At 46.1% G+C, this 12,088-nt stretch overlaps 1 protein-coding gene across 1 annotated transcript in view; it reads left to right on the forward strand.

Moving 5' to 3' along the window:
* Window positions 1–12,088, forward strand: part of LOC114641153 (uncharacterized) — a 66,146-nt gene that overhangs the window by 8,546 nt on the left and 45,512 nt on the right. The window contains exons 2-3 of the mRNA XM_028790264.2: window positions 4,140–4,217; window positions 8,585–8,938. Coding sequence (XP_028646097.1) covers window positions 4,181–4,217; window positions 8,585–8,938 — 391 coding nt within the window. The 5' untranslated portion in view covers window positions 4,140–4,180. The remainder of the gene's footprint in view (window positions 1–4,139; window positions 4,218–8,584; window positions 8,939–12,088) is intronic.

Below are 12,088 nucleotides of genomic sequence, written 5' to 3' on the forward strand. Positions count from 1 at the left end.
CCAAGAATAGAGACTCACAGGACAGACAATACAGCCAATCAATAAATGAAATGATCAAAAAATAAATGAATAAAAATACAGTGAACCCTCGTTTATCACGGTTAATCCATTCCAGACTCTACCGCGATAAATGAATTTAGGAAAGTAGGATTCTTTATTTATAAATCGAATATTTTCGCAGTTAGAGTATAGAAAGCCTGTTTACGACCTTCTAAATACGTATTTTAATATTATTAGAGCCCTCTAGACATGAAATAACACCCTTTAGTCACCATTACACTCATATTACCCAATATATTAGACAAAATAAAAGAAAATAAGACATATTAGACGTTACAAATATCATATTATTATTATTGTACTGTACATTTAATTACACACACACACAGTTCTTACACATAACCACTAACCTATGAAGGCACGAGCTCAGTAGGAGAGTCTTCAGGTGGTGCAGTATCTTCAGCAGGTGCGTCGTTGTCTTCTTCCGCTGAAGGAGTACTAGGAGTAGGCAGTGGGTGTCTGGGTGTGCAGCTGAAGAACATCTTGATAGGCAGGTGCTGCCGCTGTCTTTTCATATGCGTGAGGAGGTTTTGTAGGGTATTACCATCTTTGATCATATCCAAGAGTTTCATCTTCTCCTGGATAGTAAGCATCTTCCTCCAGCGCTTAGTTTCATTGTCCAAAGGCTTAGAAAAAGCAGCATGTTTAGGAGCCATCGTGGGGCTTAGATAAAAGTTCTCAGAAAGTGCATGCGTAGTGACGTAAGCGTGTATGAGAAAAAAATCGCGAGTGAAGCCGCAAAAGTCGAAGCGTGATATAGCGAGGGATCACTATAAACTTAACAAGTACATCAGCTAGAAACATTGAATTGCCTGATAGCAGCAGGAAGAAAAGACCCCCAGAGGTGCTTCTTAGCACACCGTGGTGGAATGAGCCCATGGCTAAAAGTGTGCCAAGAGGGCGCCCCCTGGTGGTGATCAGGGGCGGCCTAAGGTATGTGCAAACTGTGCACCTGCACAGGGCCGCCAAATCCCAGGGGCCGCCACGCCAATATATATTGAATAGAAAACAGAAAGAGAAAATAACGACACAGGTGACGGCAATGTGGCCGAAAAACATTGTGTTTCTTGTTAATTAGTACGCCGTATTTACTAATGTTGCTCGATTCAGAGCAGTAAGCTATATGTAGTATTATAACGTTCTGCTGTAATAAGAATATCACAGGCCGCCGCCACATGGTTGTCAAGTTACGGACACGCATATATAAAAGTGAAGCTAGTGCAAGCGGGCGAGTCGTCTTACAAGTTAATGTTTCACCTGGTTTTAATAACGTGCATAAGATACCATATTGACATTGGCGGGCGAAGGGGCCACTGATTCTTTCTCTGCCCAGAGCCACCACGAGCCTAGAGCCGCCCCATGTGGTGATGGTGGGGATTTTTCATGATGGCATCCAATTTTTCCCCCATCCTCTTTTCCACAACTGCTTCCATTGTGCCCAGGGTTTGTCCTGTGATGGTGCAGGTTCTCCTAGATAGATAGATAGATAGATAGATAGATAGATAGATAGATAGATAGATAGATAGATAGATAGATAGATAGATAGATAGATAGATAGATAGATAGATAGATAGATAGATAGATAGATAGATAGATAGATAGATAGATAGATAGATAGATAAGTTCATTCAGTTAAGGTAAGTTCATAAGTCCTGATAAGTTCATTCAGACATTGTGCTTATTTTGAGCTCAGGTTGCTTCCCCAGGAGACCACAGCACAGACCACCACACTGGCTACTATGGACTGGTAGAACATTTCCAGCAGTTTGCTGCACATATCAAAAGACCTGAGTCTCCTTAGCAAGTCCAGTCTGCTCTGACCCTTTTTGTCCAGCGCCACTGTGCCATCAGACCAGTCCAGTTTACAGTTAACATGAACCCCCAGGTCCTTGTAGATCTGCTTTACTTCCACATCTGCCCCCTGAATGGTGACTAGCCTCACAGCATCTCTGGCATGCTGTCAGAGTCATCTTAATGTTGATGTACAGTTGGTTCTCTCTGCACCTCATGTTGAAGCTCAACTTTCCTGTACTCTGACTTGTCTCCATTATTAATGCAGTCACCTGAGAACTTTTGAATATGGCAAGTGCTGGTGTTATGTGTAGAGGGGGACAGGACAGTTTCCTGTGGAGCTCCAGTGTTACGCACTGCCATCTTTGACACTTAGCCCTCACACCTCACAAATTGACACATTGGTCAGGTAGTCCATGATCCAAGAGATTGTGGGGACGTCAAAATATTTTTTTCCCAGCTAATGAGCAGGATTGTGTTAAAAGCATGGAGAAAATCAGGAAAATCATGATCCTGACTGTGGGGATTTACCCAAGAAAGATATCAATTGATTACAACGAGTGCAGAATGCAGTTTCCAGGATCTTAACTAGAAAAAGAAAATCCGAGCACATCACACCAGTCCTAGCGTCATTACACTGGTTACCCGTGTCATTTAGAATTGACTTTAAAATACCATTAATGGTGTATAAAGATCTGTTGTATATTTCGGAATGTCTGTCCCCTTACACTCCAAGTCATAACCTTAGATCTTCGAATGGTATTCTGCTTATTTTTCCAAGAGCCAACCTGAAAAGAAGTGGTGAGGCGGCCTTCTGCTGTTTTGCACCTCGAATCTGGAATCACTTACCTGTAGAAATGCGGCAGGCTAATACAGTGGAACATTTTACAAAACTAAAAGTCCTTTATTTTAATTTGGCTTCTTCATAGCTACATTTCAGTTCTTTTCCTAATAGACTACACAGGCATAAAACTAGGATATTCTTCAGGGGTTCGTACTAATCTTTACTATCCTCTGCTGTCTTTTCCGTTTTTTTCTGTGGTGGTGATCTGTGCCACCACCACCTGATCAGGACACCGTGTGGCCGCATGTGATGACACAGTGAAGGCAGGTATCTCAGCTGTCCATCATATGAAGCATGAAAACTAAGAGGACTGAATCAGAAACATTTATGTTGGGTCGAATGCCCAGCTGGGGGGGCTGGGTGGTCTTTGACCTTGGGACCCCTGTAGATTTTGTTTTTTTTTTGTTCATTTTTTGTCCTCCCAGCCATCTGACCTTACCTTTTCTTTTCTTTTTTTTTGTACTTATTGATATATATTTTAAATATTATTAGCTTCCCTGAATTGGTTTTCTTTATTTGTAACTTTCTTGATCTTCTTGTAAAGCACTTTGAGCTGCACTGTTGTATTGGAAATGTGCCATAGAAATGAATGCTGTTTTTGTGCCAGCTTTGTCCAAGTGGCACTAGGCTCTGGGCAGCACGTAGATGAGAGCGTCCTCCACACCTGCATGTGTCTGGTAGGCCCAGGTGTTCTGTGGCTCTGTTCTGGAGCTGCTTCAGGACCAGACTTTCAAAGGTCTTCTTGATGTAAGTCTGAACTCCCTGGGATACCACCGTTTTTGGGTACTGGGCCCACACAAGTGAGAACAGGACCCCATGCAGCAGGCTGGCACATGTTGGCAGTACCCTGGTGCCCTCCAGCTATGTTCCCCCCACTCTCCCCTCACTTGATCATCAGTGATGGACAGGCCAGGAAGTGGAAAGGGGGCGGGGGGGTGCTGGAGACCACAGGAGTGATGCCATTGTAAGGGAAGGTTATACAGGGGGTAAAGATAGCAAGTGGGATTCCAGAAATGGGGTATGAGACATTAAAATGGAAAACAAAAATGCGCCTGTCATGAAAGAAGAAGAAAGCAAGTTGACAGAGAGGGACACACACCCAAAGTGAGAGTCAATGACGAGATCAGCAGGTAGCAGTCCTGGAGAGTACCAGTCCGTGGCCGGGTACACTCATTGCCATCAACTTAGGATGAATGTCTTTGTGTGGTGTAAAGAACATCGACATGGAGAAACAGGCAAACTCCACAGACTGTAGAGAGTGGCCAGAACGCAGTCTGAATGGCATCAGCCAGGGCATTGCTGGCCCCAAAAATACTAAAACATGCACTTTGAATTCACAAGATTGGCATCTGCTGAGCACTAAAACTAAAATAAAAAACTGAAAAGTGCAAAACACTGAAGTGCTGAGCCTCCACTGACAGTCCTATGTTTGTGTGTTCTGCAGCGACTCCTGGCTTCTTCTTGAGGACCTTTCCAGACTCTGCCATGGCCTCCCGTGATGTGGTGATGTTGTGTGTGACCTGTAAGTACTGTAACAGTTAGAGGCTTTGTCCACCTCTTGAACCCTCAGGTACCACTCTGATGACCAGGTGAAAATATAAATATTCTTTATTTTATTGTTACGTGCACAAAGCACTCTCCACACCACACTACTCATATAAATCACCAACTCTCTTAATAAACAAACCAATCCTCCTCGCCCAGACACTTCGCCCGCCTACCTCCCAGCTCAGCTCAGTGTCTGGGCTTTCCCACAGTCCTTTTATATCCCTTGACCCAGAAGTGGTTCCTGGCACAACCCATAAGTCCATTTCCTTCCGGGTCAGGGCAAACAGTCCTCTTCTTTACCCCGGGAGCACGTCGTTTCTTCCGGACACGTGATGCTGACGCACTCCCGGGTTATAGGGCACACAAGAGCCCACTAGCCCCCCTACAGCGACTCCTGGTGGCCACCAAGGTATCCAGCAGGGCTGTGTGTATAAACTACAAAGTCCATGAGGCCCTGCTGGAAGTCGGGGCACCATCATGCTGTCCGGAGGGCTCCTCCTAGCGACCGGAGTCCGTAGCCAGTCGTCCATCACAGTCCCTCCCCCTTAGCGACGACAACTGGGGCGCAGCGTTGATTCCTGCGAGGGACGTCCTCCTCCAGGAGGATGCGATATCCGGACCGTGGTTCCGTTGTCTAGATCCCCCAGCGAACCTTGGGGAAACGGTGTATCTGCTATCCCACCGCTCCCCTGTCCTTCGGGGACAACTTCGCCACACGTGGCCCGGTTGCCGGTAGTTGTAGCACCGCCGACGTCCTCCTGGTGGCCTCTCTTCCTGAGACCGGAAACCCCTCGGGAATTCAGTCAGCTCCACCCTTTCCTCCGCCAAGGAGGGTTTAACGGCCGCTTTGCTGCTCTCTGCCCGTTTTTGTATCTTGTCAGGAAACCCGCATTTTATCTCGTGGATCTCCTGCTTTCTCTGGGGCTTGTGCACAGCGTGAGGCTCTCTATGGAAAAGAGAGAGCCTCTTTGCTGTTTGCACACCCGTTGTCCTGTGCAATTTAGGAGGCGGAGTCATTAGCACCGCATCGCTCCGGTTAACAGCACTATTCAGCTGTACCGGGGAGATCGGCACTTCCCCCGCCCCTCCGGTAACCAACAGTAACCCCCTTATTTTACCGATCGGGGTCTGGAGTGACGAGTCGCTTCGGCAGGCCACGTCACATGCATGCCCCGGAACGATCGCTTCCTCCCCCGACCAGTCAGTCATAGTACCACGCTCAGTCTTCGGGTTCACAGTGCTTTGGCAGCCGCTACTTATTAAACACAGTGCCGGCTCACACTGCGTCCCCTTATGATATACGGTACAGAAATCACTCACCTGTACCGCCGAATCAATCGAGGTCGGGGCTTCTTGTCCTAATCGTCGCAGGTACTCCATTAGCCCTTTCAACGGCGCTTCGGCTGTAGCTCCCAGCTCCTCTACGCGTGCCTTTAAGTCTTTTAGTCCCTGTAAGAAAGTGTAAAGGGGCTCGAGACATTTCTCAAGCTCCCGCAAGTTTATAAAGTTAGTTATCTCGGCCGGAGGCAAAGTTACTTCCTTGTTTCCTTCACCCTCCGGCCGGGAGCCAAAGAGCACGTCCGCCCCTGGCACGTGCTCTGCTGGGCTTCGCACAGGCTTCTGGGACTTGGAGTCCGAAGAGGAACGGGTAGCCTCCCGCGGCTGGCTGCGGTCTGCCTCTTTAACTTTGTCGGCAGACCGTACAGTCACTTCCCGCCCCTCTTTACCTTTGTTTAAAGTTGGCGCTGCACCGCTCGCCGCCCCCTTCCCCTTCAGGGAGTTCCGACTTGTCGGGGAAGCACTGACCTCACCGAAGGCTCCAAAGTGACCTTCTTCCTGGTCGCCATCGCGCGAGGTCACATGGACTGTCCTCGAATGGGCTTGTAGAGTGACGACTCCTAGCCTGGCCTGCCTTCTGGGTAACGTGGCCATCTTGCCAAGGTATGAGGAAGGCATCCGACGCACCATCTACTTCCTGGAGGCATGCCTCTGCAAAACATGAGTAAAAGGTATCCGAAATTTCGGGCGTTTTCCCTGTACATACCTCCAACCGTGGTAGTGGTGACTCTAATCCATTTAGGGATTCCGGCGCGGCCGATGGTTGACAGCAACCCTGCTGTTGCGCCCTTTGGGCTTGTTCAGCCTTTATCGGCTCTTGGTCCTCCTCACACCCAGTCAGGTAAGACCAGGTCAATTCAGCGTCCGTCATGGTCTTCACCCAGTCGGGACTGCCCTTCTTCTTTCCTGATCTCTTCCCCATTGTGGTCTGCTGTAAAGGACGGTTCACAGCTGCAGCGCTCTAGGTCGCGGGTGGGATTTTCACCTCCGCGGTGTCAAGAGGGACCTTTGTAGGGTTCTCTGCTACTACAAAAGTTATTTTTATTGCAGATCCTCTGCCAACAGACAGCCAGAGTATCCTGCCGACTACGCCAGTGTAACAGATAAGCCCTTTGTCCACCTCTTGAACCCTCAGGTACCACTCTGATGACCAGGTGAAAATATAAATATTCTTTATTTTATTGTTACGTGCACAAAGCACTCTCCACACCACACTACTCATATAAATCACCAACTCTCTTAATAAACAAACCAATCCTCCTCGCCCAGACACTTCGCCCTCCTACCTCCCAGCTCAGCTCAGTGTCTGGGCTTTCCCATAGTCCTTTTATATCCCCTGACCCGGAAGTGGTTCCTGGCACAACCCATAAGTCCATTTCCTTCCGGGTCAGGGCAAACAGTCCTCTTCTTCACCCCGGGAGCACGTTGTTTCTTCCGGACACGTGATGCTGACGCACTCCCGGGTTATAGGGCACACAAGAGCCCACTAAACCCCCTACAGCGACTCCCGGTGGCCCCCAAGGTATCCAGCAGGGCTGTGTGTATAAACTACAAAGTCCATGAGGCCCTGCTGGAAGTCGGGGCACCATCATGCTGTCCGGAGGGCTCCTCCTAGCGGCCTTGGGTTGGCGACCGGAGTCCGTAGCCGGTCGTCCATCACAGTACTCACTGCTCTTCATTTTGAGTTTCATGTTTTATTAAGCTCATATATTTAACTGTGAAGATGACATCAATGACCAAATCATCATAGTGCCACCTGTAGTCCATCGTACAAACTGTGAGGGAGAACATGAGACGAGTAAGGGATCCTGGGATTGAGACGACGGAGAAAGATACATTTAAATAGACAAGGCCCGATGGCGGTCACAAAGCAAATCTCTTCATTGGTATTCATGGGACGGCCTACCCACCTGCCCTTCATAACTGACCACGCCATGTCTCGTGGTCACCTCACTGTTGTTTTGTCCCAATTTGTGTTTACTGTTCAATGAAATGAATTTCTGTTTTTGAATACATTCTAGTTTATCATGGTGCTGGGAAGTGGAGAGTAAGAATTTCACTGTCCTCTGTCCTCTATGACTTTCAGATGGTGGCCATTTACCACCTTCTTGGTCAAATTCAGAATCAGCATCCACTTTAAATACTATGGGTCTGCAGGTAGCTCCCAGAACTGTTGTGCTCTAATTGCCAACTTACAGAACTCCTGCACCCCAATTTTCAGATTTTCTTAAAGGTCCACAAACTCCATCACTGTGGTCTTCAGCTTTTAGTGACTAACCACTGAGGTCCAGTTGTGGACAGTGTAAAGAAAGACAAGGGCAGAAAAAGTTTTAGGGGGATGCACCCCATATATTGTACAACAAACAACAAAAAATGGAACTGGTTAAATGGGAAGAGGTGGGATAACAAAGTAATTCCCGGAAATGAGGTCATCGTGGCCGTTTTGAGGAACAGGAAGATTAGGTCTGGCTATTCTCTTCAGAGGGTCTGAAAAAGGGGGAAGAAGAAGTGTTAGTCCACTCATGTAGCCCCTGTCCAGGCAATTCAGTCTTAGTTAGACCCCCAAGCTGCCTCCGAAATGCACGTGTGTGACAACGGACACATCATATATATCCGAGTCTGTCCCTGGTTATAACCCCAAACACTCCCTTAGCACCATAAGAACATCAGAACATATGAAGTTTGACAAACAAGAGGAGACCATTGAGTCCATTTGTCACCTGTTTGTTTAGCGAATGGCTAAGCTGTCCCGATATCTCATCCAAGTACTTCTCAAAGGTCATCAAGGTTCCTGCTTTAACTCCATGGCTTGCTAGTTTGTGTCAGATTCCCACAACTCTGTGCATAAAGAACTGCTTCCTGGCTTCAGTCCTAAATCCACTTCCCCCTAAATGTCCACTGCTGTCCTCAGTAACTCTAAAATGGGTCTCAGTATGGGCAGCATCACACTGCATGGAGGAAATGAGGCAAGAGAGCTGAAGATTCCCTTTTGTCCATTTCCAGGTCTCCTGCGCCTGAGCCTTAACGTCTGGAGCATCACAGTGACATCTTACCCAGGGGAAAATGTGTCACTCACCTGTCCACTCACCTCTTTAGACACCGACAGTTTCAGTAGGACGTGGTACAGGCAGCTCCGTGGCCGGCCTCCAGAGCAATTGCTGACGACATATTGGTACTTCAAGAAAAACTACACCATCCGGCACAACACCGACGACAAGGAGCACTTCACCTCCAAAAAAAAACACACTTTAATCATCAAGAGCGCAAAGAAGGATGATACCAGGAAGTATTACTGCACTATCAATGAAAGGGACCATCACATCTTCTTCAACGAGGGAATTGACCTCATTGTGGCAGGTCAGTCGCTGTCTTGTCTACTTGTGTCTTCTCCTTAATCATCTCACATGCAGGGCAAGAGCAGCATGTGAACGTTGACTCAGAAGTGGCTTCATGAGAAGACTTGCAGCATCAATTCACACACATGCACACACACACACTGTCCACTATGGTGGTCTAACCAGATGATGACGGCATATGCTTTAGCTAGGTGGGGAGTTTGGCCAAGTAGTCAAGCACCATGGGGAGATCAGGGTTCCTGTGCAAGCTTCTCAACCAGAAAAGAATATATGGAGGATAAATGGGTCTAAGATCACAATAAGGGGTGGAAGTGGCGACTTGTCCAGGTCTGGTTTAGAGAGTTCAGCTGCAGGCTCAGACCGATTCAGCGACCTGAGACCCCTGTCAGCGGCATCTCTTTGATTCCACCCACATTACAAGAGCCACTCCCCATATTTCGCTGATGTACCGATGCCTATATTGCATGCTCGACATATCTGCTCTCAAACCTGTGCAACTGGTAAGTTTTAAACCATCAAAATCTCCCAGTTCTGCATTTGGATTTATATATATATATAAATAAATAAATACATATATTTATATATATATATATATATATATATATATATATATATATATATATATATATATATATATATATATATACAGTGGTGTGAAAAACTATTTGCCCCCTTCCTGATTTCTTATTCTTTTGCATGTTTGTCACACAAAATGTTTCTGATCATCAAACACATTTAACCATTAGTCAAATATAACACAAGTAAACACAAAATGCAGTTTTTAAATGATGGTTTTTATTATTTAGGGAGAAAAAAAATCCAAACCTACATGGCCCTGTGTGAAAAAGTAATTGCCCCCTTGTTAAAAAAATAACCTAACTGTGGTGTATCACACCTGAGTTCAATTTCCGTAGCCACCCCCAGGCCTGATTACTGCCACACCTGTTTCAATCAAGAAATCACTTAAATAGGAGCTGCCTGACACAGAGAAGTAGACCAAAAGCACCTCAAAAGCTAGACATCATGCCAAGATCCAAAGAAATTCAGGAACAAATGAGAACAGAAGTAATTGAGATCTATCAGTCTGGTAAAGGTTATAAAGCCATTTCTAAAGCTTTGGGACTCCAGCGAACCACAGTGAGAGCCATTATCCAGAAATGGCAAAAACATGGAACAGTGGTGAACCTTTCCAGGAGTGGCCGGCCGACCAAAATTACCCCAAGAGCGCAGAGACGACTCATCCGAGAGGTCACAAAAGACCCCAGGACAACGTCTAAAGAACTGCAGGCCTCACTTGCCTTAATTAAGGTCAGTGTTCACGACTCCACCATAAGAAAGAGACTGGGCAAAAACGGCCTGCATGGCAGATTTCCAAGACGCAACCCACTGTTAAGCAAAAAGAACATTAGGGCTTGTCTCAATTTTGCTAAGAAACATCTCAATGATTGCCAAGACTTTTGGGAAAATACCTTGTGGACTGATGAGTCAAAAGTTGAACTTTTTGGAAGGCAAATGTCCCGTTACATCTGGCGTAAAAGGAACACAGCATTTCAGAAAAAGAACATCATACCAACAGTAAAATATGGTGGTGGTAGTGTGATGGTCTGGGGTTGTTTTGCTGCTTCAGGACCTGGAAGGCTTGCTGTGATAGATGGAACCATGAATTCTACTGTCTACCAAAAAATCCTGAAGGAGAATGTCCGGCCATCTGTTCGTCAACTCAAGCTGAAGTGATCTTGGGTGCTGCAACAGGACAATGACCCAAAACACACCAGCAAATCCACCTCTGAATGGCTGAAGAAAAACAAAATGAAGACTTTGGAGTGGCCTAGTCAAAGTCCTGACCTGAATCCAATTGAGATGCTATGGCATGACCTTAAAAAGGCGGTTCATGCTAGAAAACCCTCAAATAAAGCTGAATTACAACAATTTTGCAAAGATGAGTGGGCCAAAATTCCTCCAGAGCGCTGTAAAAGACTCATTGCAAGTTATCACAAACGCTTGATTGCAGTTATTGCTGCTAAGGGTGGCCCAACCAGTTATTAGGTTCAGGGGGCAATTACTTTTTCACACAGGGCCATGTAGGTTTGGATTTTTTTTTCTCCCTAAATAATAAAAACCACCATTTACAAACTGCATTTTGTGTTTACTTGTGTTATATTTGACTAATGGTTAAATGTGTTTGATGATCAGAACCATTTTGTGTGACAAACATGCAAAAGAATAAGAAATCAGGAAGGGGGCAAATAGTTTTTCACACCACTGTATATATATATATATATACAGTAATCCCTCCTCCATCGCGGGGGTTGCGTTCCAGAGCCACCCGCGAAATAAGAAAATCTGCGAAGTAGAAACCATATGTTTATATGGTTATTTTTATATTGTCATGCTTGGGTCACAGATTTGCGCAGAAACACAGGAGGTTGTAGAGAGACAGGAACGTTATTCAAACACTGCAAACAAACATTTGTCTCTTTTTCAAAAGTTTAAACTGTGCTCCATGACAAGACAGAGATGACAGTTCAGTCTCACAATTAAAAGAATGCAAACATATCTTCCTCTTCAAAGGAGCAAACAAATCAATAGGGCTGTTTGGCTTTTAAGTATGCGAAGCACCGCGGCACAAAGCTGTTGAAGGTGGCAGCTCACAGGAGCAGAGAGAGAGAGAGAGAGAGAGAGAGAGACAGATAAAAAATCAATACGTGCCCTTCGTGCTTTTAAGTATGCGAAGCACCGTGCAGCATGTCGCTTCAGGAAGCAGCTGAACAGAAGTTAGCCAACGTGAAGATAATCTTTCAGCATTTGTAGACGAGCGTCCGTATCGTCTAGGTGTGCGAACAGCCCCCCTGCTCAATCCCCCTACGTCAGGATCAGAAAAAGTCAGCGCAAGAGTCAGAGAGAGAGAGAAAGAGAGAAAAGTAAGCTGGGTAGCTTCTCAGCCATCTGCCAATAGCGTCCCTTGTATGAAATCAACTGGGCAAAGTAACTGAGGAAGCATGTACCAGAAATTAAAAGACCCATTGTCCGCAGAAACCCGCGAAGCAGCGAAAAATCCGTGATATATATTTAAATATGCTTACATATAAAATTCGCGATAAAATGAAGCCGCGAAAGGCGAAGCGCGATATAGCGAGGGATCACTGTATAT

Source organism: Erpetoichthys calabaricus, chromosome 4 (assembly GCF_900747795.2).
Source record: "Erpetoichthys calabaricus chromosome 4, fErpCal1.3, whole genome shotgun sequence".
NCBI classification, from domain to species: Eukaryota; Metazoa; Chordata; class Cladistia; order Polypteriformes; family Polypteridae; genus Erpetoichthys; species Erpetoichthys calabaricus.